General features: G+C 38.8%; 2 protein-coding genes across 2 annotated transcripts in view; one reads left to right on the plus strand and one right to left on the minus strand.

The window, feature by feature from the left end:
• The window catches only part of NUP155 (nucleoporin 155), a 30,715-nt gene extending 18,736 nt beyond the window's left edge, over positions 1-11,979 (minus strand). The window contains exons 1-15 of the mRNA XM_072359622.1: positions 11,723-11,979; positions 10,073-10,210; positions 9,642-9,738; positions 8,450-8,520; positions 7,470-7,562; positions 6,520-6,686; positions 6,010-6,115; positions 5,667-5,740; positions 5,271-5,362; positions 5,034-5,131; positions 4,467-4,619; positions 3,967-4,067; positions 2,554-2,724; positions 2,012-2,122; positions 1,025-1,119 (exon numbers count right to left, since the gene is read on the minus strand). Coding sequence (XP_072215723.1) covers positions 1,025-1,119; positions 2,012-2,122; positions 2,554-2,724; positions 3,967-4,067; positions 4,467-4,619; positions 5,034-5,131; positions 5,271-5,362; positions 5,667-5,740; positions 6,010-6,115; positions 6,520-6,686; positions 7,470-7,562; positions 8,450-8,520; positions 9,642-9,738; positions 10,073-10,210; positions 11,723-11,858 — 1,703 coding nt within the window. The 5' untranslated portion in view covers positions 11,859-11,979. The remainder of the gene's footprint in view (positions 1-1,024; positions 1,120-2,011; positions 2,123-2,553; positions 2,725-3,966; positions 4,068-4,466; positions 4,620-5,033; positions 5,132-5,270; positions 5,363-5,666; positions 5,741-6,009; positions 6,116-6,519; positions 6,687-7,469; positions 7,563-8,449; positions 8,521-9,641; positions 9,739-10,072; positions 10,211-11,722) is intronic.
• Positions 11,980-13,317: 1,338 nt separating this feature from the next.
• WDR70 (WD repeat domain 70) overlaps positions 13,318-24,667 on the plus strand; it is a 132,053-nt gene continuing 120,703 nt past the window's right edge. Inside the window, exons 1-5 of the mRNA XM_072359623.1 lie at positions 13,318-13,408; positions 13,497-13,559; positions 14,302-14,385; positions 16,811-16,919; positions 21,965-22,145. Coding sequence (XP_072215724.1) covers positions 13,384-13,408; positions 13,497-13,559; positions 14,302-14,385; positions 16,811-16,919; positions 21,965-22,145 — 462 coding nt within the window. The 5' untranslated portion in view covers positions 13,318-13,383. The remainder of the gene's footprint in view (positions 13,409-13,496; positions 13,560-14,301; positions 14,386-16,810; positions 16,920-21,964; positions 22,146-24,667) is intronic.

Genomic DNA, 24,667 nt, shown 5'->3' on the forward strand with positions numbered 1-24,667 from the left:
ATCCTCATTCAACAGCGCTAGCCTTCCCTCAGCACTAGAAATTTTGCAACTGAAGTATGTACTTGACAACAAAAAGCCAATAGAAGTAACTACAGAAGTACTGTCCCAATTCTTGGAATGTTCACATGTTTCCCAGGATGCAGCATCTGAAGTGATCAGATGCTTTTCCTGATTTTGTACTAGTAAAAGAGAACACAGCTTGACAAGAATGAAGGCATATCTATCATCAAAACACACGGAGGATGAAAATACTTAACTGCTAGTGGGAGAATATTCAGCACAAAACCATCAGCTCTAACTTCAATCCTCAAGGAGACAGATAAAGCAGTTCAAAAGGTTATTCAAAAGAACAACCTAGAAATATGTACTTTTAAGTGTACTGCATGGTAAGTGCCAAGATATGTAAGAGATGTTGTATGACAATAATTTACCTTACTTTTCTCTATTACAAAATCAAAACTTCCTGATATTTTTCAGCACAGTATCAGCTCTCTGATCTGCTAAGATTCTCTATCGATTCTGCAGTCACCAAATACATTACCTTTCAGGTTATCTGCTAAAATGAACGTTAGTGTTTGTGCTGTATGTAGTCTTAAACAATTTAGTTTTTATTAGCAATCCAAACGATGGCTTGGTGGTTCAAAATTAGTCTGTTCTTTTCCCAACTGAATTGCTCTGTTTAAAGATATCATCCCTTTCTACAGTCTGCTTCAGTGAACTGAGATACCATCAAGTATAAATAGGTGAATGTGAAGCAGATTAAACTACTTGCAGAATAAATTTCTCTATACATGCAACACATCCCATGGATAATGATGTGAATATTCAGGAGGGCAAATGACAAGTCTTCCTTGACTAGAGAGAGATTAGTGCCAACATATATTTCACCAAGCTTAACAGTCTATGCTCATTTAAAAAGAATGCTTACTCAGGCAGCAGATTAAAGAGACTGTAATATTATTTAGCAGCTGCAGTGATCCTGAGCATAGTATTTGGACCAAAATTCAAAACAACTGAAACTTACCTGAAGAATGCTCGAGTAGCCCAGGCAGATACTTCTGTATCACATGCAGCATTAGAACAGGCCAAAATAAGACAGGTGGCACAGGCCTGATCCTCCTAGGATACATTATGCATTTAGAGTGGAAGCTTACATCAAATTGATAAGAAATGTGAAGTTTTGCTGATCAATAAACAAGCAGTAAGTACTTCTTGCATCATTTTATCTAGAAGTCAAGAGATCAGCTCTTTCCAATAACAAAAATTATCTGTCAGTGAGGCATTCCACTTTAGCATGTTAAGCTTCTGCTATGTACATCTTCTGTACCTCATTATGTTTACTGGTAGAAAATGATCTCATCTATCACCTAATTTTGACAAAGATTTGTGAAAGTTCCATAACCATGTCAGTTAAGATTGTTTGAAATAAAAGCAATCTATACAAGCAACAATGACTGATATATCCAAAAGGTTTTTTAAAGTATAACTTAGAACATCCTATATCAAAGCACAAAACAACAGAATACAACAGACATACACTGTCAGGAACAGTCAACTTAAAACTGTAATCTATGATAGCATACTTCCCATTTGTTTTTTATCCAAAACAAAAAGTAGACAACTGCTATGGCTGTACTGGCTTTCAAAATGTAAAATTTTTGTATAGTGGTAGGAATTCAAGTTTTTTGTTTGTTTGTTTGTTTGTCTGTTTTATTTTTTTTAAGAAAATTATTCCTCCTCTGGTCTTAAATAACTCCTTTCCTAAACTAAGAAGTGCATTACAGTTCCACAAATGAGAAACACACAAATATTAGGGAAAGTGATTTACACCTCTGTCTTTACATATCAGAAAATGTGAAAATACAGTCTTGTTTTATGCAGACAATATAGAAAGAAAAGGTAATATTTGAGTCAATAAATTTAAAATTTACTAGAAGTTGGTAGTAATGACAACAACAACACATTTTCTACAGACAGCAATTATTCCCTTGTCCAAGTAAAAAATTCTTACCTGATGCAACTTGAAAAATCTTTCAATCTCTTCTCCATCCCCACCCGCATTACTAACAAGAAGATGCCGCAGCTGGTCAACAGGTCTGAGTTTATGAAACATAAAGCTCCCCTAAAAGTAACCCAGAATAATACAAAGTTAGAATAAAGTTGCTACTGGTAATGCCTCTCCACATTGCCACAATGCTTATATTCATTGCTCTCCTAGTTTTCCTTCACTACGCTATTGGATCAACAGGTAACAAGAACAATGCTTAAAGCCCAGCTTCCATTCACATTCTCTAACAAAGTCTAGAAAGTAAAAAAAAAATTACCTCCTGAAGCCAACAGAAATTATTAATGCACTGTACAAGAGAAGAAGGTTCAATAGCTTTGAATCAGTTTAAAACAGATACTGAGAGTTTCAGAAGTATTCCCTTTTTTCACTGTATCTTCAGAATTAATACTAAAAACACATGTAAACTGAACAAATACAGGCTGGGATTAGTCTTCTAGCTTTATGTTAATTATTTGATTTCCTATACTAAGAAAACTCATACTCACCTGGGCTGAAAGCAGAACAAACTTCTTTGGTGGCAGCATGTGTTGCTGCACAACGATAGGGGAATCTGTTATTGGAATAACGTCTTTATTTAGTGGCGTCACAATCTTCTGAACCTTAAATTCATCAATAGCAGAAAGAGCCCAGGAATGCCCATCAACACGGGTAGTCATCTGAACGACAGAAAAACATAGTTCATATTCCCACAGCAGATTTGGATTTTGTACATACACGGAGATATTTTACAATCTAAAACTACAGGAGCAAAGCTATTCTTGATACAAGAAATCTCAAAGAAAATAAGCACTCTTGTGTTATCTGACAGAGGATTACCATCAAACTTGCAGCTATATAGTGCTTCTCTTGTGTGTTAGAGACAGTGTTCCATATTTAAATGTAAAACAACATGCAGAGTAGTACTTCAAATCTAACTCAAGTAAGAAAACTACATGCTAACGAGGCAACTGCTGTTCAAGAATATATTGCAGTTGTATTTGGGAAACCTAATGTCTGCCACTTTCAGAACCCCTGGAAAAACAGAGAAGTTACCACACAGGATACATATCAGTTCTTCCAGAGAAAGAGCTGTAACAACAAGGTTTTTTATAGCTTTTCTTAAAACAGATGATAAAATAAAACCTGAATTTTAAATTTATTCAGCTTCTTCATTCACTCAAACTCTACAACTGGTAATAAGATTATATGTATATATTTTTGACAGGCCCGAAGCAGTAGGACTATAATCTTGCTTCAATGGTGAAAGACATGTAATGTTACCTATGAATTGGTGCACAAGCAAACTAACTCCCTACAATTTCACAGATGTAGGGACAAAAAAAAAAAAAAAAAAAAAAAGAAAAAGGAAAGAAATGAAGTAATGAACAGATTGCACTTGATAAAAACATGGCATATCTGCCAAAGTAAAGAAACCTGAGGTCTCCTATGCCTATATTTTAAATATTCCTTCTTGTTAAACAGTATCCTTTCAAGTTTGCACTACTTTCAATGGGAGATCATGCCCTCGTGTGCTTGTACACAATACACTGTCTGCTATAGACGAAAATACTATACAAATAAGATATGTTCCAATGCACTAGTTTTAAATCTTAGAAGTGAAAGCAATCATTTTTCATACACAGTTTGCAAAAATGATGAAAGTATGTATGAACCTAGAATTCCTACTAAGATATCACTTTATGTTCACTGACAAAAGAATCTACTAAACTTTTCTTTAATATGTTTTTAATTAAAAACACTTTAAGTTAGCTTTATAAGCATTTCCACACACTTCATGTAAGTTTTTCTGCAAACTATCCATTTTTTGTAGATTGAGTAGATATTATTCAAGTTATCAGGAAGAAAAAAAAATATTTATCTACAGTCCATCAATATTACATGAAAGTTTACTTTACTACCTGTGTTTCCATCATAGGCTTTTGAAAAGGAAAAGAATCATGATTGATACACCACAGTATGTCATTATCCTCATTTTCTGAAGCAGCCATCAGCAAGACCCCTATAAAGAACAGGGATGTTAAGGTTGTGCTAGAAGAAATAAACATGCATTAGATGAAAATTTATTGTTTATGCAGCAATATCAATCAGACAATTTGAACAGCAGATATTATCTCCTGATTTTCTGTGTAATAGGATTAGCTGATCACTATCAACACAGTGTTACCATTTACCCTGAAAGGTTCAAACAGAAATGAGCCTCAAGTAGGTAGGAAAATGAAATGTTTAAAGAGAATCTACATTAAAAAATACCTGAAAATTACTTCAGGGATAAAATCAGTATGCATGATTGAAAAGGTCAACAACAAAGAAACACATCCTCCCTGATACAAATGAGTGCAGTAGAAAAAAAAAAAAATTAAAAATCTCACTATTCTTCTGACTTGTGTTTACTGTTTACCTTTGCAATAAAGAGCTCTGTGGACCTTCGATGGCTTCTCCACATTAGAAGATGCTGAAAATCCAGGGGGCAAACGGACATGTACCAGAGTTAACATAGAGGGACGAGCTGCTGGATGCTTAAATTGTGAGGTACTGAAGTACAGTCGGACACCTAAACCAAAGGAAAAAAAAGTCAACTCCAGGCAATCTGGTATCACTGTGATTATTATTAGCAGCAACACCACTTTAGACAGAAAGTAAATGAAACGTCCAGGTGCACATGAAATTAAGTAGCTACTACTATACTTCTCGTTAAAATACAGACTCATCAAGGTTTTTAACTCCAGCTCTGCCACTAATTTCATTAATTACGTCTGTCACACCACTTTCTGTTGGCTACCTTGAATATAAACAGTGTGGATAACAATTTGAGTGACTTGCATCAAATATGAAAACAACTTGTTAACACAACTCAACATAACAGAATAAAATGTTCTGTGAAAAGGAAAACATCTATCAATTTTGTTTAATTGTGCAGATGACACTTATCCATTAAAAAGAGGAGTAACCAGCATTTCTTTCTTACCTGCATGTGTGATTGCAAGTAGTTGACAGTCTATGGATTCAGAATTTTCAATCACTGCTATTTGAACAATAGGCTTAAATACGGAACGATCTATTGTTCTGGAAAACAAAACCAAAAAAGCCTCATACTCCTTCAATCCAAAGAAACAACAACAACAAAAAAATTATTCAAAAAATATACTGTGAAACTACTGGCCTTAAAGAAAATCTCTTTACTGTATACCTACTACATATATACCTGGCAATGCTTCCAGCAGCAGAAACAATAGCGTTTTGTGAAAGAGAAGTAACTCGTGCCATTCCTTGACCATCTTGACCCAAATCATAAACCTGCAAGTTAACAGTACAATGTAGTGATCTAAAGTTGAATTTATTCTTATGGCTTCATGCATTACGTACTAACTAAGAATGCCATTTTTATCCCATTGTCATGTTTGAACATATTCATGGGAAAGATCAAAAGGCTGCTTTTCCTCAGAATAAATTATTTTAGGTCTTGAGCAAACAGTTTAGTTAGAGACAAATGAAATGCTCTGGCACAAATACAGAGAATTTTCAAGTACTGAAGAAAACTTTTAAAAAATTATGTACACATTTGCAACACATTACACAGTCATTAGAGTAAGTAACATACTTGCAGGACTCCTTTTTCTGACCGGGTGTATAAGATATTTCGAGAGTTGTCAATGGCAATTTGAACTACAGGATCTTGACAGTGGGGAAAGAAAAGAGAGAAGTAACAAATCAACAACTGATTTGGTGAAAACAAGTTTAATAGAATAAATGCTACAGAATAACCGTAAAATAATTAAATGCAAGTTAACAAAAATAAGAGTCCTAGAGAACTCTTACAGGATTTAAAAAGCCATATGGTTTCACTTAATGAATAGAAATCTAGAATAAAATTAAGCAAAGGAAGGATAACCATTTCAAATTTATATTTATCTACTATGGAAATCTTCAGCATCAGTACCTACCATCTTCTGAGAACGTGAACTGTAGCAGTGAAGGAATAAGGAAAGACAATGTGCTCTTTGAATGATTGATTTTCCTACATCGCTGGCTAAACCAGCCTGCCTCAGCCTGCAATTTAAAAAAGACAGTGTTGAAAGAAAATGTAGAATGAAAGAAAAAAGAAAGTAAAAGCTATACTAAGAAGAAAAGGCAGTAACATTACAAGTGTGAAAACAAGTAAAAATCTAAATACATGCCATTAATTTCAGTATGTATTACTTAATTGAAAGTACTAAGTGATTACAAATAAATAAAATAAAATTGTGTGAAAGGGATGCAGATTATCATTATCTGAACTTTTTTTTTAGGTTGACTAATGCTGTATTGCTATTTTTCATGTTAAACCTCAGAGCTGCTGGGCAAATAAATCACGCAACACAACTATAAAAGAAAAAAGATGGTAGATTTGACATGTTTTACAACTCTTATTAGAGTCTCTTCCATATAACCACTAAAAAATAAAAAATAATCACCTGGTAAGCTACTTCATACAAGCATCCATCCTTTCCAGCCAAAAAGATACGTCCATTATCAGTGGATGTTATTGCAGAAATGTAAGTGTTGTCAGTAGGGAGTGAATAGAGAGGGTCTGGTAGAAACTGCATTCCACCAGACAAACTGTCATTGAGTGATCCAGTACCTTAAATAAACAAGAACTCTTTAGATTTTAGTTTTTAAGTTCTATGAACGTTATAGACTTTATAAACATCAGGCTTGTAATCAGAAGCATTTCAGTAAACATGAAAGATTACAGTAAATTTCATAATTACTAAAAAAAAAAACAAAACCATAGTAGCTATTATTCAAGACGAACCACAGAGTAATGTCTCTAAAACAAAATGAACTCACTGTACACATTTCTAAGAAAGGAAATATCATTATCTTCTCTAAATCCCAACAATTCTGAACCAAGTTTCTGCATATCTCTTTCACTGGAAGAAACTAAAGAAAGGGAACAAAGGATTCTCTTATTTTCCCAATATTTTTTTTTCCCTATTAATATACATCACATTAAAAATGGTATCAGATTTCTTTTTTTCTGTGGTTTGAAACAAATGACAATTAGATTAATAAACTGCATTCACTGCCTTTTTATCTTGATTCATGACTATCTCTTCTTCCCCTCACAATCTTTACTAACAGGAAAATCTGTTTCAAATGTTCTTTTCACATTAAACAAGTGAACACTACAATTCTCTGGTCCTATGTCAGTCTTGGATCCAGAAGGTACTCACCCTATAAAAATGAAATTATTGTACCATATTGTACCATCTCTAACATGATTTAAAATTAGCAGAAGTGTGGTCTTGTTTTTATTTTTAATTTGTTACTAATAACATAACCATTACATACTTGTATAATTGTTAATACAAACATTTCTGTAATTTACGTAAGTGGAAAAATATAAAAAAGAGACACCTACCTGCTTGTGTATTTGCACAGCTGAGCCCTAAGATCACAATATCCACAGGGGTTGCCAGAACAAGTAAGTGTCGTACATGAGGTTGAAATATACCTAAAGAAGGAAATAATATCAAATTTTACTTGCAGTCAAGCTCTCAAGACTCACAATGTCCACCATATTAATGAGATCAGTGCAACAGCCATTTTTGAGGAACTGGGGATGTTTAGTCTGTGGAAAAGGAGGCAGAAGGGAGACCTCACTGCTCTCTTCGAACATCTGAAAGATGCTTACAGTCAGAGCAGAGTTGGTCTCTTCTCACTGGTGACAGGACAAGGGGAAATGGCCTCAAGCTGCACAAGGGTAAGCTAAGGTTGGATAACAGGAAACACTTCTTTACAGAAAGGGTAGTTAAGCACTGGAATAGGCTCCCCAGGGAGGTGGCTGAATCACTGTCCCTGGATGTGTTTAAAAACAGTTTGGATATGGTGCTCAGAGACATGATTTAGTAGAGGGCTGTTAGTTAGGGTAGTACAGTTAGGTTGTGGTCTAGAAAAGTCTAAAGCTACAAAGGAGTAATAGTCAGCAGTTCAGCTTCTGCTTCATGAAATACAAGAACTCAAAAACATTGTTTTCTTAAAACACTTTAGTTCTTAATTAAAAAGGTTTCTTGTATAAAGCTACTTCAATGTCTACTTCAATGTTGTTACATCATGTTCAGGTGTCAAAAGAACTGCAAGAACTAGAAATCAGAATCTCTAGGAAGTTATTGTGGCAATGTATTAACAAATTAACAAATGCGAGTACAACATGAGATTTCTTTCAAGCTCATCATTGTGACTTAAACATTATTTTTCACTTGCAATTTATTACATCATGTAAAAACAAAACAATTTATCTTGCATATATACATGTAAAACATAGGTTTTTATGGAAGTACACACAAAAACCACACATAGAAGGTTACTATTTAAGCCTAATCACTATCATATACTTCTTACCTGCCTTTGGCTTTACAAGACCCACAGCAAGTATAGTTTCACTAAGGCCATCAAAGTAAGCCAGATCTCCACTGTTAACAAAACAGGAAAACACACAAGTGCATAAATCATGTAACATAACACATACCAGCAAATTAAACAATATCAGATACCCATATTTTAGAATTCTTAATACTTCTTACAACACTTTGAATATACACTGAAATGTTTGGAAGACATCTACACTTTTTGCTTTGGGTGAAAACAGATCCAGCAGAATGAAATGACACATCTCCCTAAAGGTAAATTTCAAACCTGAAACTAAACTGCACTATTTTAAGGTTTTGGATTTAGTTAATTTACAAAGTCCACTGAATTACATTAACTAGCATCTGTAATGACAATTAACATCCAGAGGAAGAAACGTATATGGCATCTTTTTCGTATAAAAAAAATATCTAACGAAAAGAAGTCCCAACCTCCTCCCTAGCAATTTAACACCATAAAGAATTGTATTATCAGGTAAATAGTTAATTAATGTGCTTTATACTCTATTATACAATGTATATGTAAGGGGAGGATTAATGTGAGGCGAAAACAAAACTCAACAAATTCTATAAATAAATACCTCTTACTTTTCATACACATATAAAACCCACAAGAAAACAAGCAAAAAAAAGAATCTGACCAATCTGGATATTAAAATCTGCTATTTGAAATGGTTATTACATTGTTTTCAACTTTGTGCATCCTTCAAATAAGTTATGCAGAAAAGCTTTCATCACACAACCTTAAAAATAATTAAGAGAGTATATAGTTAAAATACTATCATAAATAACCACTGACCACTGTACCTACACAATCTACTTAGAATAGTCAAGCAATTAATATACTTTTTCTACACTTTCACTTTCTTTAGGATAATCAAAGCCTAGCATATAAAAAACAGGAATTATAGGATATTATTTATTGCTGAACTCTAAGAAAAGGCACTTCTAGTTCTTTCATCTCTAGATGATTTGTCAGCATTATTGCTATCCTAAAACTCCTCCAACACTTATTACTTAAAAGTTTTAGCGAAAACTCATAGAAATCAAGGTAACTTTAACAGAACAGCACACCTCTACACTGCAAGTAAACAATCCCCAACTATTACAATTGCTTAGTTAAGATATAATATCAACAATATATAATCAAGAATGTGTTAACGTACCCATCTTCATAGTTCCACATAAAAATGTCACTGTCAATTGTTAGCCAAGCTCTGCTGATTTCTGGAAATACTCCCATCATACAATTGCATTGCATATCTGAAGTATTACTGATGTAAGGACTAAATGTGTTTAGACCAGCAAGGGCAATCCCCTTTGGAATATTACAAAAAACCAAAACTACTCTATATAAGCAATAAACAAGCTATGTACCATAAATATGAATTTCATACAGGAACTAATTCCACCAGCACCTCTACGCAAATTGACCTTACTACCACTTGGAGCCTTGAAATGAGACTACAACCAATATCAAAGTTCATTAATAGGAGTCTGACAGAAGTATTAAAGAAAAAATGATTATAAAAATGTAGAAGTCCAATAGTAGTACTATTACACACAAAACCCAACATATTATTTTTCATCAGGATACGTCCAAATTGCTCCACCAGCTCTGGGGGCAGTGGGACTCTGCGAACCGAGCTGATCTCTGGAAGATTAGGTATTGACAGCAAGCCTGGACCTTGCAAAGGATAATCCATATCTGTCATGCCGGAAACAGTAGGGCTACCTGCAATTAAGAACAACAAAAATAAGTGTTCCTTTAAAGAAGCGGGTGTTTTCACATGTAAAAAAATTCTCAGTTTCCCTGATTTTTTTTTTTCCTAATCAGTAAAAATAAATCTGTAAACAGATTTACAAGCTAACTCCTAGAATAATTCATCTGTCCCCCAGACTGCTTTTAATGCCGTCTTCTCCACGATCCTCTCTTACCCTTTTTTCATCATATGACCTGGCAATAAATACCATGTGAACAAGCCAGGAGCATCTTCATTCATCTAGAAAAAGTGTATTCTTAGCTCTTAGCTTAAATTTAAATTTTCCAAGCCTCTGTATTATCTTATGTAATGCAACTCTCTGATGATACAGGCAGCTACACTTTGTCTACACACTCATTACCGTATCAAGAAATAGATACTTTTGTCTGAACGCATTCACTGGATGCACGTTGATCAGATCACCTACACTTATATAGTGCCTCCTTACTGCTCACTCAGCCAGGTGGGTGGCTGTATATAGTAGCTGATGCTGCTGTGATGTTTCAAAAAGGACAAAACAAGTGTATGAGAAGAGTTATACCTTAAATCTTAACTAGGGAAGGCTGTTCTGAAAGTAATGCCTCCTATTTTGTTGGCCCAGGACATCAGAAGTAGATGCTGGAGTATGGAAGTAGACACTGAACCTTCCTGCCAATATTCCATTATATTTTCTTGCCCTCTGACAGATGGCATCAGAGGGGGAGTCTGACAGAATGGTATCTGATGTGGAAGAGCATAGGGAGCAAAGGTACATTACTGAATTTCTCCATGCCTAAAAATGGCACCCACTGACATTCATCATTGTTTACTGAATGCTTACGGTGATCCAACAGTGGGTGTGAGCACAAGAAAATGTTTCAGCAGCAGCGGGTCAGCCCTGCTGAAGCAGACTGTGGCATGCAGGTTCATTTCCACGACAGGTGAAAATGCATAGCTAATGATGGCAACTATGTAGACAAATAGTGTTTTGTAGCTAGGAATTTGCACTTTCAGTGTCACTTTGCTCTTTGTATCTCTTGCAGTTTCCTTTTATCAAAAGGGAGGCACTGCTTTCAGAACAACCTAACTACACGTGCCATGTGGCTGCCGAGAAATCAGTCATTCAAAGCAGCCTGCGGGAGAAAGTGAGGCTGCCCGTGCTTTCAGGATGCCGCTTGGCAACACTAGGAGCACCGCGCAGTGGAAAACCAAACTCCTGAATCCCTTCCAGCGGGAGACAGGACCGAGGAGCAGAACATGCCCGTTCTTCCCACTCTGCTGCCTCTACTACAGCCCCGGGGTGCCGCGAGGCCCGGCCTCGACAGATCCAGCCCCGCTGCGGCCGGGACTTTAAGGGTCCGTGAGGGCCCGGGATGGGCGGCGGAGCCCGGACTCCCGCCCGCCGCCGCCACCTCACGAGGCTGCGCTTCGAAGGGCGGCGGGGCGACAGGAGGGAAAGCGGGAGCGGTGCGGCCGAAGGCGCAGGAATGCGGGGAGGTGCTCACCGGGCGCGGGCACGGCCAGCAGCTCGGACAGGTCCGGGTAGCAGCGATCATCTTGGATCTGCCGGTCGATGACTCGGCCCGCGATCTCCAGCGCCTCGTGCCCAGCGGGCACCGTGGGGCTCATGGCAACAGGCATGGCGGCGGCGGTGGGGCTGGAGAGCGGCAACGGGGCTGAGGGGCAGCACCGCCCCCACACACGGATTGATCCGCGCGAACCCGCCGATCCGCACCCCGCCAAATCCCGGCAGGCCTCACGCGGCTGACGTAGTTCCTCCTTCCGGCGGAGAGATGGAGCGGGGCGGCATTGCGGCGGAAGCGGCGGGGTGTTGCTGGGTCCGGCCGGGGCGTGTCGGACGGGGATTCAGAGCGTCGTCAGGGAGCTGTGCTTGCGGCTGTTGGTTTCTGTGTGTGCAGTTCTGTCCTGGCTCTTGGGAGGCCTGCCGCGACAGCCGTGCTTCTTGTGAGGCAAAATAAGTGTGGCAAAAAATAAAGGTATTCTGTTATATCCCTAATGAGAAATTATTGGGGGAAACAAGACTCTCAACCCGCTATAGGTGAAATGGAAAGTTATTAGTATTGGTTACGAATCTCTTGCTAAACTAAGAGTTCTAATGTGTTAATCACTGTTGCTGAACAAACTAACCTCTATCAGTGTGGAATAAAAAGCAGCGTGGGCCCTTCTACAGGGGCATGCAGACAGACCGAGCTGAAGTGCAAGAGCAGGAGTCACATTAATGCTGCAGGGGTTATACAAAATTTGGGTTCCTTCCTCCATCACACAGAGATGTGGTTTGCTGGCTGGGCTCAGGGCTCTGCTAAGGGCTGCATGCTGTCTGGGCACAGTATGAAACTATATGGGAACTGCTGAATCGAGGCCTGAACCTCTAATTGATCATCTGAGGCGAGCACTGAGTCAGCTGTGGGAGCACAGGTGAAGGCAATTCAGCTGTGTGACCAAAAAGGCTGGAGCCTGGCTGCAGCTCTCCTAGACCCCATCTAAGTGTGATAATTGTACCAGTTTAACTTCTCTGTGTTGTATACAAAATCTGTGTAATTATTGATCTTACAGACACATACAACTACTAGTGTTAAATGGAGGGCTACAAAGATGATTGAGGGGTCCAGAAAGCAAGATGGGTGAGGAGCAACTGAGGGCCCTGGGAGTGCTCAGCACAGAGCAGAGGAGCTGCAGCTTCTCACAGGGAGCTGAGGGCAGCACTGAGCTCTGCTCTGTATGACACCGACATACCCGAGGGAACGGCACGGAGCTGTGCCTGGGGTTTGGGAAAGGCTCCGCCCCAGAGGGCGGTGGGCACGGCTCCGAGCTGCTGGTACTCAGGGAGCGTTGGGTTTGGATTAAGAGTTGTGCTGTGCCAAGAGGTCCCACCCAACTCAAGGTGCGTGGAAACTGGAGACGCTGTCTTTTGTGGAGCGAGCCCGTCTTTTGTATATCGCATTTAGTGTCCTCTTCACAGCAGCTCCTAGCCTCCTGGTCCGTTCCGAAAACGGCAAAGGGGCGGGCTGCAGCTACACGCGCCCTGCTGGCCCCGGAAACGACGCGTAAAGGATCCGTCCACCCCAGGAGGCGGTGCCGCTGTCTGTGTCCCTTTCCGCCCCGCCGCTTCCTGCCGCGGCTGTTGTGGTTCCGGGCCGGCCGCAGCATGGAGTCGCCGGCTGCTGAAGGTGGTGAGTGGCGGGCCAGGCTGGGCAGGAGTCAGCCTTGCCGCCCCTCTCTGACCGCCGTTGTTTTCTCCCCCTCCCCTCCTTTTTGCAGACGCTGAGATGCTGGCGGGACCCGACCCAGATCTGGCGGCCACCATGGGCTTCTCGGGCTTCGGTGCGTTTCAGTGCCGGGCGGGGGGCGACGGAGGGGAGTGGGGGCGTTGCTGCGGCCGGCGGCGCTCGGATAGCGGGCTCGGGCGGGGGGAGGGCGGGGAGCTGCATAAAAAAGAGCGTGTCCAGCAGGTCGAGGGAGGTGATCTCCCCCTACTCTGCCCTGGTGAGGCCTCATCTGGAATATTGTGTCCAGTTCTGGGCTCCCCAGTACAAAAAAGACAGGAATCTCTTGGAAAGAGTCCAGCGGAGGGCCACAAAGATGGTGAAGGACCTGGAGCATCTCCCCTGTGAGGAGAGACTTAGGGAACTGGGTCTGTTTAGCCTTGAGAAAAGAAGGCTGAGAGGGGACTTGGTCCAGGTTTATAAATACCTGAGGTGTGGGAGCCATAGTGGCGAGGCTTGTCTCTTCAGTAGTGTGTGGGGACAGGACTAGGGGAAATGGGCTGAAACTTCAGCATAGGAAGTTCTGCATGAATGTGCGCAAGAACTTCTTTACAGTGAGGGTGACGGAGCACTGGAACAGGCTGCCCAGGGAGGTGGTGGAGTCTCTTTCTCTGGAGATATTCAAGACCCGCCTGGATGCCTACCTGTGTGATGTAGGGAGCCTGCTTTGGCAGGGGGGCTGGATTCGATGATCTCTAGAGGTCCCTTCCACCCCCTGCAATTCTGTGATTCTGTGAGGGCCCACAGCAGCTCTCACTGGGGTGAGCCGTGCTAATTTGTCCCCTTGTCTGTGTTTTTAGGGAAGAAGGCTCGGACTTTCGATCTTGAAGCCATGTTTGAACAGACGAGGAGAACTGCCGTGGAAAGGAGCAGGAAGGTCTTGGGTAAGAAGCACGTGAACGGTTAACTAGTGTGTTTTGTTCTTCTCTATTGGAGTGATGTGCCAGTGACTTAGACTGGCTATTTAGTGAATGAACTAGTGCAGTTTTGCTGCAGGAAAGCAATCGTGAACACTTTGAGGGTGGATAGAAGGGAGAACTATTCTTCTACTGATGTCGTGAGAGTGTGCAAGGGATCAGCATCAGCAGGAATGCTGTGAGGCATTACGCTTCAACCCAGGAAGAAAGCTGAATTTAAATATAAGGCTTTTAATAGGATCACAGATTTGTTTGAGTTGGAAAAGATCTTTAAAGGTTAAACAGTCTAAGTCCCCCCCCCGCAAAGAATAGTGACATCTACAACTGGATCAGAGCATCAGACCAGATCCAGTCTGGTCTTGAATGTCACCAGGGATGTGGCATGCCCCACCTCTGGGCAGCCTGTTCTTGTGCCTCACTGCCTTTACTGTGAAAAAACCAAAACAAAAACAAAATCTTTTCCTTATGCCTGATGTAAATCTGCCTTCTTTTAGTTTGAAATCAATTCCCTGTGTCCTATCGCAACAGAACCTGCTAAAATAGTCTGTTTGCTTAGACTATTGCTTTTATTTTGAAAGGGATCTTGATTCAGAGAGTTTTAATTTAGATAGGCAGAATAATAGGGAAATGTGTTCTGTGACATACAGTGAGTTACACAGCAGCTCATAATTCTTTCTGTTTTTTACTGTGCTGGCAATGGGAGGCCTGTGAGAAGAAGGTGATGAGATTTGTATGTTTTCCTTTCCATATCCAAACAAGCACTATGCCAAGGATGGAAGACACTAATATTCTAGAATTCTTTTTAATGTTCCAGACTCCTGTGCTTTCTGCTTCCACTTAGAATGTGCTGAAAATGAAGTGCGTTTTTGTTGTTGTTCTGTTTTTGTTTTGGTCTGATTTCTTCTTCTGTGTGTTATTGATACCATTATGGAGATTATTTCTGAGATAAAATTGTATTTTCTCTCTGAGGTGTTTCTGTTTATGAAGATAGTAGTGTGAAAGCCCCTCATCAGGAAAATGCAATTCAGTTGGAAGAACGAGACCAGTGCAGTTCTTTATTGCTTGATTCTTCATGGAATCATACAGCTTCAGCTCTGTGTATGCTTGTTGACGTTATAGAATTTAAGGAATTAAAGTATACAAGGGACCCCAGTTTTTAATTTGAATGCTTTTTTTGTACTAAATCAAAATACAGGAATATTTATTTTACGTTGAAAACCCCTTTAGTTGAAATTTTTGTTCATATCAATACATCATCTCTCTTGGGAGACCATCGGGAGTTGAAGATTAGAAGAAAAATTTAATATAGAGAAATTTAATAAACTAATTCAAGGGAGTATAATGTTTTTAAGTCAAGATGTTCTGAACTACACCTGGACATCTTTTCTCTGAGAAGAATCTTAAGAAGGATTTCTAGAATTTTACCTGTAAAGGAAACATAGCATATGATTGATTACAAGTTTAGTCATTTTTTCTAAAAATGACAAATCATTGTATGTGATTCAGCATTTTTAATTTGATGCTGTAAACTTTTTTCAGTTTTCTTAAGGTACGCTACTGACTTCTAACATTGAGATAGTTGTGATGATCTCTTTTGAAAACAACTCTTCTCCCCCTTTTGGAGAACTAAAATAATGTGTCATCTGAATCTTGCTTCTGTTTCTCTTTGGAGGAAAATATTTCCATTGTGAGCAAGCAAACAAGAAAATCTTGTTTCTCATATAGAAGAAGTGGGATTTTTTTTTTTGCTTTATAGAAGTTACTTGAGATTCTTAGAAATACATTAGCTGTATCTCACTCTTAGAAATAAGCTAGCTTTGTCTGTTGCTGTGTCTTACCCCACCATGTTGTATAAGATTCCTAATTCAGCTTTGAAATGGAAGGTTCTGTTTGATTTTGTTCTACAGGAGTTGCTTTCAATAAGTGAAATGGAAATAAATAAAAAGAGAACAATATAATTTATGAGAAATAAGTTGTTTGCACCTGTGATAACTTTGGTTCTAACTTAGTTTCATAGTGCAGGGAAATTTCAAGAGCTTTCTGAAGTAATTAATACTATTCTAATATAACATTGAAAATGTTGAAATATCGGCATTGTTGTTTGTGAAGCTTTTCAGGTGTTGACAAGTTTGATCAACTATGCAAGCTGGCATATGGAAGTTTTTTTAAAATTTTTTTTGTTGTTGTTTTTCTGAGTGATCCTTGTGGTAGCAACGGGAATTTAATTATTTGGAAAAGTAACAGCCATTTTCAGGTGAAATTCTTTATTTACTGTTTTTGTTTGTTTGTTTTTTCAAATAAGTTATATAACAAGTTTTAAAACAAAGCTAATTGTTTCACTGTCCTCAGCAGGACTTTAAATTACATTGTCTTTTCTGTGCTTTTCATTCAGAGGCTCGTAAAAGAGAGCAGGAGGACCAGGCTGAAAAAGAATTTAAAAGTACTGATCCATCAGCTTCAGCCTCAAGTACAACAAGAGATCAGTCCACATTAAAGCCAAGGTACTTACTTAGTTATGATTGGAGGTGTCATTTAACAGCTTTCTTACCTGAAAGAGTTTGCACTGCTTTTTGTGGCTTCTTTTTGGGAGAGAGGGATAGGGTGCATGAACATTGCTTAACTTCTGTGGATGTGTCTGTGCTATCTTAAGTATAAAATCTTTGTTTTTTTTTTTTTTTTTTTCTTTGCTCTCTTGGATGTCTCAATATTTGTGAATACTGTATATAGTTAATAGTAAACTTTACAGACTCCTCCCTATCTTGTTTGGCGTACTTAAAAAAAAAAAAGAAAAAACAAAGTGTTATCTGTTTGCTTTTTCTTGTTGCTTTTTGTTTGACAGGATATGGGCATACATATGTAATATGTTAATACATATTCTAAGTTAATGACCAGCTATTATTCTCAGTTGTATATACAGCATACTTGTTTATTCTTGCAACAAAATAGAGTAGATATCAAGACTTAAGTATGCATGCTATATGGAGTAATGTTAAGGTTGAAGAAGTGTTTTTGTTTGACTTCAGTTGAAATTTAATCCAAAACTTCTTAAAGTTTGCTCGTCTTTGACAGATAGCAAATGCTACTGCTCTGGCAGCTTGCTTCTTAAATTCTGTGTAATAAAAAATAGCTAAGCATAATGGAGGCCACATCACTCTGTTGTGTGACAGGAATTGTTGAGATCAGTGTTCTGTAAATATGTAGGTTTTTGTATTTGTGGAAGTCTTATAATCCTTACAGTACTTTGGTGGATCTGTATGCTACTTGTAGCCCAGTTGTATGTGGTGGAATCACAGAATCACATAATGGCTTGGGTTGGAAGGGGCTTCAGAGACCATTATTAGATGATCCAACCCCCATGCTGCAGGAAGGGTTGCTGTATCAGGTGTTATATCAGGCTGCCTAGGGCCCCGTCCAGCCTGGCCTTGAACAAGTCCGGGGTGGGACATCCACGGCTTCTTTGGGCAAGCCTGTTCCAGTGCCTAGCCACCCTCTCATAACATATAATCTAAGTCTCTCCTTTAGTTGAAAACCATTCCTCCTTGTCTTATTACTATATGCTTGTGTAAGAAGTCAGTCTCCCTCCGATTTATAGGTTGTTTTTGCAGGAAGGCTGCAGCAAGGTTTCCCCAAAGCCTTCTATTGTCCATGCTGAACAAGCCCAGCTCCCTCAGCCTTTCTTTGTAGAAGAGGTGCTGAAGTTGTCTGATCATCCTCATGGCCCTCATCTGGACCTGTTCTAGTAGCTCCATGTCCTTCTTGTGCTGGAGGACCCAACTCTGGGTATTGTACTGGATACTGCAGGTTGTGCCTCATGTATTCAGAGCAGAGTAGGATGATCACCTCCCTCTCTCTGCTGGCCATCCCTCTTTTAATGTAGCCCAGGATACAGTTATGCTTCCGGGCTGCAAGTGCATTTTGAAGATTTGCATCAAGCTTTTCATCCACTAGAGCCCCTATTCCTTTTCCAAAGATTGCATTCTGAATTTTAATTCTAGTATGTATGTGTATCTGGGTTTGCCAAGACCCCAGTGCAACACTTGACCTTGTTGAACCACATTAGGTTAATGTGGGACTTTCAAGCTTGTCTAAGTCCCTTTGGGTGGCATCCCTTCCTTCTTTCATACCAGCAGCACCACTCAGCTTGGTCATCAGCAAAATTGGTGAGTGTGTTCTCAATCGCAATATCCAAGTCACCAATTAAAAATGTTGAAGAGCACAAGCTTGTAGTATTGCGGACAATGAATTTCTGTTACAAAATTTCTCTTTTGTGTATAGATATATAGAAAGGTTAGATAAGCTGTGGACTACCACAGAAATAACTGGTAACATGACTTACTACTCAATCCATGTTTTATCTTACCCAGGAGGGAAGAGCATTCTGTAATCCCATTTACTTTTTATGTTCTTAGACGTGTTCCTGATGAAACAATAGAAGCTGGCAAGAGATGGATATAGTGTGATTATGTGCTGTGTGGGTGACTTCAGAATAAGGAATCAATTAAAGCAAGATGGGAAAATGCTGTAAAGCTTTTCTCATTTTGTTAAGGGGTTTGAGAGAACTCTAGGCAGTTGGTGTAAAAGAAGATAATAACTGCCTTTCGGTAGTTGAACGTTGCTGTGTAGGCTTGGGTAACTCACTAGAGTCCTGCTGATGTTAAGTTTCCATTCTGTTCTCTTCCATTACTTTACTTTCCCTGAGGACTGAGAAGGGAGTGCATGGCATGAAAAACTCATGAACTGGAAGCTGAACGTGTCAGCTTGTAGAACTTTATTTTCCTGTAAATTATGATAGTCAGTTTAAATCTTAGTTCTGAAAACAGTACACTAGTGGAGGAGACACACCCATTATATCTTAGCCTACATTCATAGGGAAAATCCTGTAACAGAGGACATCTGGTTTATAGGACTTTTGGTCCTCTTTTTTTTTCCCCCTTCATTTAGAGTTTTGTTACTATAAACTGAACTTAAATGTAGCTTACTCTATTTTTTGGAAATGGCAACGTTGCTCTAAATAGTACCTTTTTTTTTTTTTTTTTTTTTTCCTCTTGTAATTCCAAATATATTTGATTATTTTAGTAGAATCCTTACTAATTTTACAATTGTTAACAGGAGTTTGGTCACTCCAGAAAGTTGCGATTCTGTTGATTCTTGAATTCATTTGCTACCAGAAGTGTTTACAGTGGTTATAGTACTTACAAGTAAATACATAAAGATAGTAATAATTTGGCTTTATACTTTTGTGTACAGCAGATGCTTTTATTTCACAAATAGGAAGAAATCAGAGTGAATGAAATGAGGAAAGCAAAGCCATGGGGGAATGTGCCCTCATACTTACACAACTCTCAACGTTTTTCGTTACAGCTACTCTCTGTGTGCCATCTGAACTCTAATTCAGCTATCTTTTCTCTTCTTACTGTGTATTTCTCATACTGAGGAAGCAATGAGGAAAAGCAAAAATCAGTTCTTTATCTGTCTCTAAATTGTGGGAAAGGGGCTGGTTATTTATAGGATTTAGTAGAGGAGAACCATACCAGACAGTTGAAAGAAGTACTGTACTTCCTTCTTGCTGTCTTGCTTCGTCAGTGCCATTCCCTGTAACAATCAGAAGAGTGGCACTCAACTTAATGGGCTTTTGGCATGGCTGCATTGGCATGTTCATAGGCTTGACTACCTTTCTAGATTCAACAGAGTATATCAGTAACTGGAGCTTGAGCACTTGGTTGTCTCTAGCAAGCTTTAAGTGTAGTTAAAACAGCACTGGAATTCTGATCATTTCAAGTGAAATATGAAAGATGATTACGTAGCCACTCAAAATGCTGAAGTGTTTGAATTGATTGGTCCTGCTTAGCAAACAAGGAAATTATGGGGATAGGCAACTGGAAGGGAAGATAGGTATTGCTCTTGAATTTCTATAGAAAAATGCAGAAGTTTGAGGCTTCAGGACTGGAAAAAGAGTATATACAAGGAGTCTTACATAGACTCTTCTCACTGGCAGCTACACTTATGTTTTGCTCCATTAAAAAAACATTTCAATTGTTTTACTTCTGGGGAGAAGGTAACTGATTCTCTTGTCTGGGGATGTGTAATGATTTCTAGGACAATACTCTTATACACAGCCTTGTAAAATTGTTAATTTTGGGGATACCTAACTTGAAGGCCTTTGAAGGACCCAAATCTGTTCCTCAGATGATGACAAATTTTCCTCTTGATAAACAAGCATTACTCCATTGTTATATGTTATATGTTAAAATAAGCTTATTTTATTGGTGTTTGATTTATTAGATGGTTATATCCTGACCTAGATCTTTAAATGTCTCTCATAAGTGTGCGAAAGAAAGTTTGTATGTAAGGCTAATATCTTTCATCACAATGGTAATGGAAAATAGACAAGCTTTCAGGTATGCAAGCCTGTTTTTCACTGTGACACATGAGGACCTAGTTCATGTTCTTTTGTTTTGATTTCTTCCTGAAATATAATTCTACTTGTGTAACCTCTAAGCCACTTGGTGTACAGCTGTTACAGGTAGGGTGTCCATTTTGTTAGTTACACAGTTCAGAATCTTAAAGCTTTATTATGATCTTAAACATGTTCCCTTTTATTATACTTTTTAAATGATAATCTAAATGGGGGAAAACAACAAACCAAAAACAACCAATAAACCCTAAACCCTAATAACTCCTTAGTTTTTTCTTCTTTTCATTCTTAATCTGGCTTTTAAAGTCTACTCGTCAACTAATGTACCTTTTCTTAAAATGTAAGCTTCCAAAGCAGGTCTTGCACCTCCAGTTTATGTTACTGAATCAGGAAGTAACAGCTGGCTTGCAAACATGGTAACAATGTGCCGTGACCTAGGTAGAGAGTAAAATTGTGCTGATTGCTTTTAATCTTGTGCCAGTTAGGATACCTCCTACCTGGTAACTACCAGTAGGGGGAGCCCGTTTATTTTGAATAACCTCCATGAATGTGAATTAAATAGTTCTGCTTTCTTTCTAGAAATTTTCCAGTGCCTGAAAATTGTGTTCAAAATAACTGATTTGACATCACTGAAACAATAATTTAAATGTAAATGTAATCTACTGCATGTCATGTATTTATTAAAAGTGCTTGATTCTTGCTACTTCATTACTGGCATTGAAAGGCAAGTGCGGTGTTTTGTGTTTGCACTCTGGTTGTGAGTGTGGACTGTTACTGTTTTGAGTAAACAGAGGTGCAGTGTGTTTAGGTATGCTGCAACCTCCAGCAATGTCCTGAAAATCCTGTATATCAGAGTGTTCTACTGTCTAAGTGATGTCTAAACCCATACTAATGATGTAGCACTATTACTTTTACATCTGTCTTTATTCTGTTCTGTCCCCTTCTTTGAACTATCTGGTGCTGCATTGCTCCTTTATTTAAAGATGTGCCTATGCTTTCAAGGTAATGGTGAGCAAACATTCCATTAATAAGAATAAGTTTACATTTTCCTGCTAATTTCAAAATTTACAAATTTATGTTACTGCTGAATTGCCAATTTCTTAAAATAGTAATTGTCTAATTTGCATACAGAGACACAACTTGCAGTGAAAGTGAAGATAGTTCAGATGAAGAGTTAACTGGTACTTCTGCAGTACTCCAGGCTTCTGTTCAAAGTTCTGCTGGGGATGATGATGATGAAGAATTCATTGGGCCACCACTTCCACCAGGGTTCAAGGACAGTGATGATGATGATACAGAAGATGAAGATAGTGTAAGTAATTTGTTCCACTTTAATGTTTTAATGCTCTGATTAAACTCTAATTTTTAAGTATGCCTTTTCCTTTTTGATTGGATTTGCATATGAAGTATGACTGGGATTTGAAATGTGGATTTTGTGTAGGGATTACTCAACAAATGCAAACAAGTGTTTTCATTTGAAAATACAGAGATTTTTAAAATGCTTCTGTGATTCTTACCAGAAGCTCATCATTAATATATTTTATTTATTTTGTGTCTTTTTTTTTCCACGCTGTAAAAGAATTATATAAATAAATATTTTATGCAAGTATTTTTGGTACCTTCTTTACAATATGTACGGAGTTTTTTCAGGGAAGGTTTCAGTAGGCTTAAGTTTAGGGAGAATAATTATGCCAAAATTGTTGGAGAAAATATGCACTGTAGTTGAGGAGTGGATTTTTATTTATTTATTTACTTACTTTAGATTAAATAAATGCCGGTCTCTTTTGTTAGCGTGAGTATAGTTTGGTATATTTGGGTATCACAGAAACTCAGCTGATACATGTCTCTATGTTTAGTTCTTCTTTCTCCAGACCTTCCTGGTGTTGTGGTTTAACCAGACAGGCAACTGAGCATCACACAGTCACTCTCCCCTCTCCCAGTGGGACAAGGTAGAGGATCAGGGGAAAAGGTGTTGAATGTGTAGGTTGAAATAAAAACAGAAGCCCAAACTGTTTACTAGGACAGAAGAAGAAGAGAGAAATAATAATAATGATAATTACATGTACTTTAGACATATACAATGTAATAGTTAGAGGTGTATACAAGTGATGTGCAGTACAATTGCTTACCACTTGCCAAGTGATGTCCAGCCAGCCACAAAGCAGCAGTAGCCCTCATGGCCAACTCTTCACAGTTTTATTATTTTTTCACATAAAGAAACTGAAATGCCCTTGTCATTGTACCTGCTCAACAACAACTAAAATATTAGTGTGTTATCAGTATTGTTTTTCTGCTAAAGTCAAAACTTGGCCTCATGCCAGACTGTGAAGAATATCAGCTATCCCAGCTACTGTGAAGTCTACACTCCTGAATTGACTGTTTTGTGATAGTAGATGTTTTATGACAGTTTCCATATTCTTTTGGAGCAGCAATGAAATAAATGCTGGAAAAACAGCTTTTGGTACCACTTAGTAGAATGCAAAACCTCTATTCTATTACACAAATACAAAACTGTTCCTAAAAAAAAAACAAAAACAGATTCTCAGCTGTCTCAGGGATTTCATATTTAATTCTGGCTAAATTCTTAGCTTGTTGCTCCTTTTCCTGTAACATCTTACCTTGAATAGTTTCTGATATAAAATTTCAGATTACCCACTTAATGAGAGCAAAAGTAGCTAAGCAGTAATGTACCTGAATTCTAGAGTGAGCTCAACCTCGTTTTATTTATTAATTAGGAAAATAGGGTAAATTCTGATGCTTTAGGGATTTATTACTCTGTCTGACCTGCTTCATGGTATTGTTGCCTACTGATTTTTTTGATTATCAAACTATGTGTTCTGGGTCCACATCTCCTGTGATCATTCCTGTACTCCATCCATGATTCATTTTGTCTTAGTGAAACAGCTGTTGTCAGATCCCAGACTTCCTCTGAGAGTTGGATACCTTAATTTATTACTTCTGTCTATACCAGGAATCACCTTTATTTTGATCTTTATTGGCACTGTGTACTCAGTCTGTATTGCTGAGAACATTATAGACTCAGCTGGTTTCTCGTGTTGTGATTCACTTCATACTGGAGTCACCACTTATTTTCTGCCGGATTGCATAATTTCTCCCATCTCAGATCTGCTTGTTTATACATTTTTTAGATCAAAATACAGTACCTCATCCAGAAGTTTTATCAAATATGAATTTCTAGAATAACGCAGAATTGTAGAATGGTCTGGATTGAAAAGGACCTCAAAGATCATCTTTCAACCCCTGTCCAGTGTGCGGGATCACCAACCATCAGACCAGGCTGCCCAGAGCCACATCCAGCCTGGCCTTGAATGTCTCCAGGGATGGGGCATCCACAGCCTCCTTGGGCAACCTATTCCAGTACTTTACCACCCTCTGAGTTAAAAGCTTCCTCTTAATATCTAGCCTAAACCTTGCCTGTCTCAGTTTAAAACCATTCCTGCTTGTCCTATCACTGTCTACCCTCATAAACAGCCATTATCCTTCCTGTATATACTCTCCTTCAAGTACTGGAAGGCCACAATGAGGTCTCCCCAGAGCTGTCTCTTCTCCAGTCTAAACAAGCCCAGTTCCCTCAACCTTTCTTCAGAGGCCTGGAGCACCTCTCCTAAGATCATCTTAGTGGTTCTCCTCTGGACCTGCTCCAAGAGCTCTGTGTAGCTCTGTGACGTTCTTGTGCTGGGGGTCCCAGGCCTGGACGCAGTACTGCAGCCTCACAAGAGCTGAGGAGAGGGGTATAATCACCTCCCTCTCCCTGCTGGTCACCCCTCTGTTAATGCAGCCCAGAACAGAGTTGGCCTTCTGGGCTGCAAGTGC

Source organism: Excalfactoria chinensis, chromosome Z, assembly GCF_039878825.1.
Source record: "Excalfactoria chinensis isolate bCotChi1 chromosome Z, bCotChi1.hap2, whole genome shotgun sequence".
NCBI lineage: Eukaryota > Metazoa > Chordata > Aves > Galliformes > Phasianidae > Excalfactoria > Excalfactoria chinensis.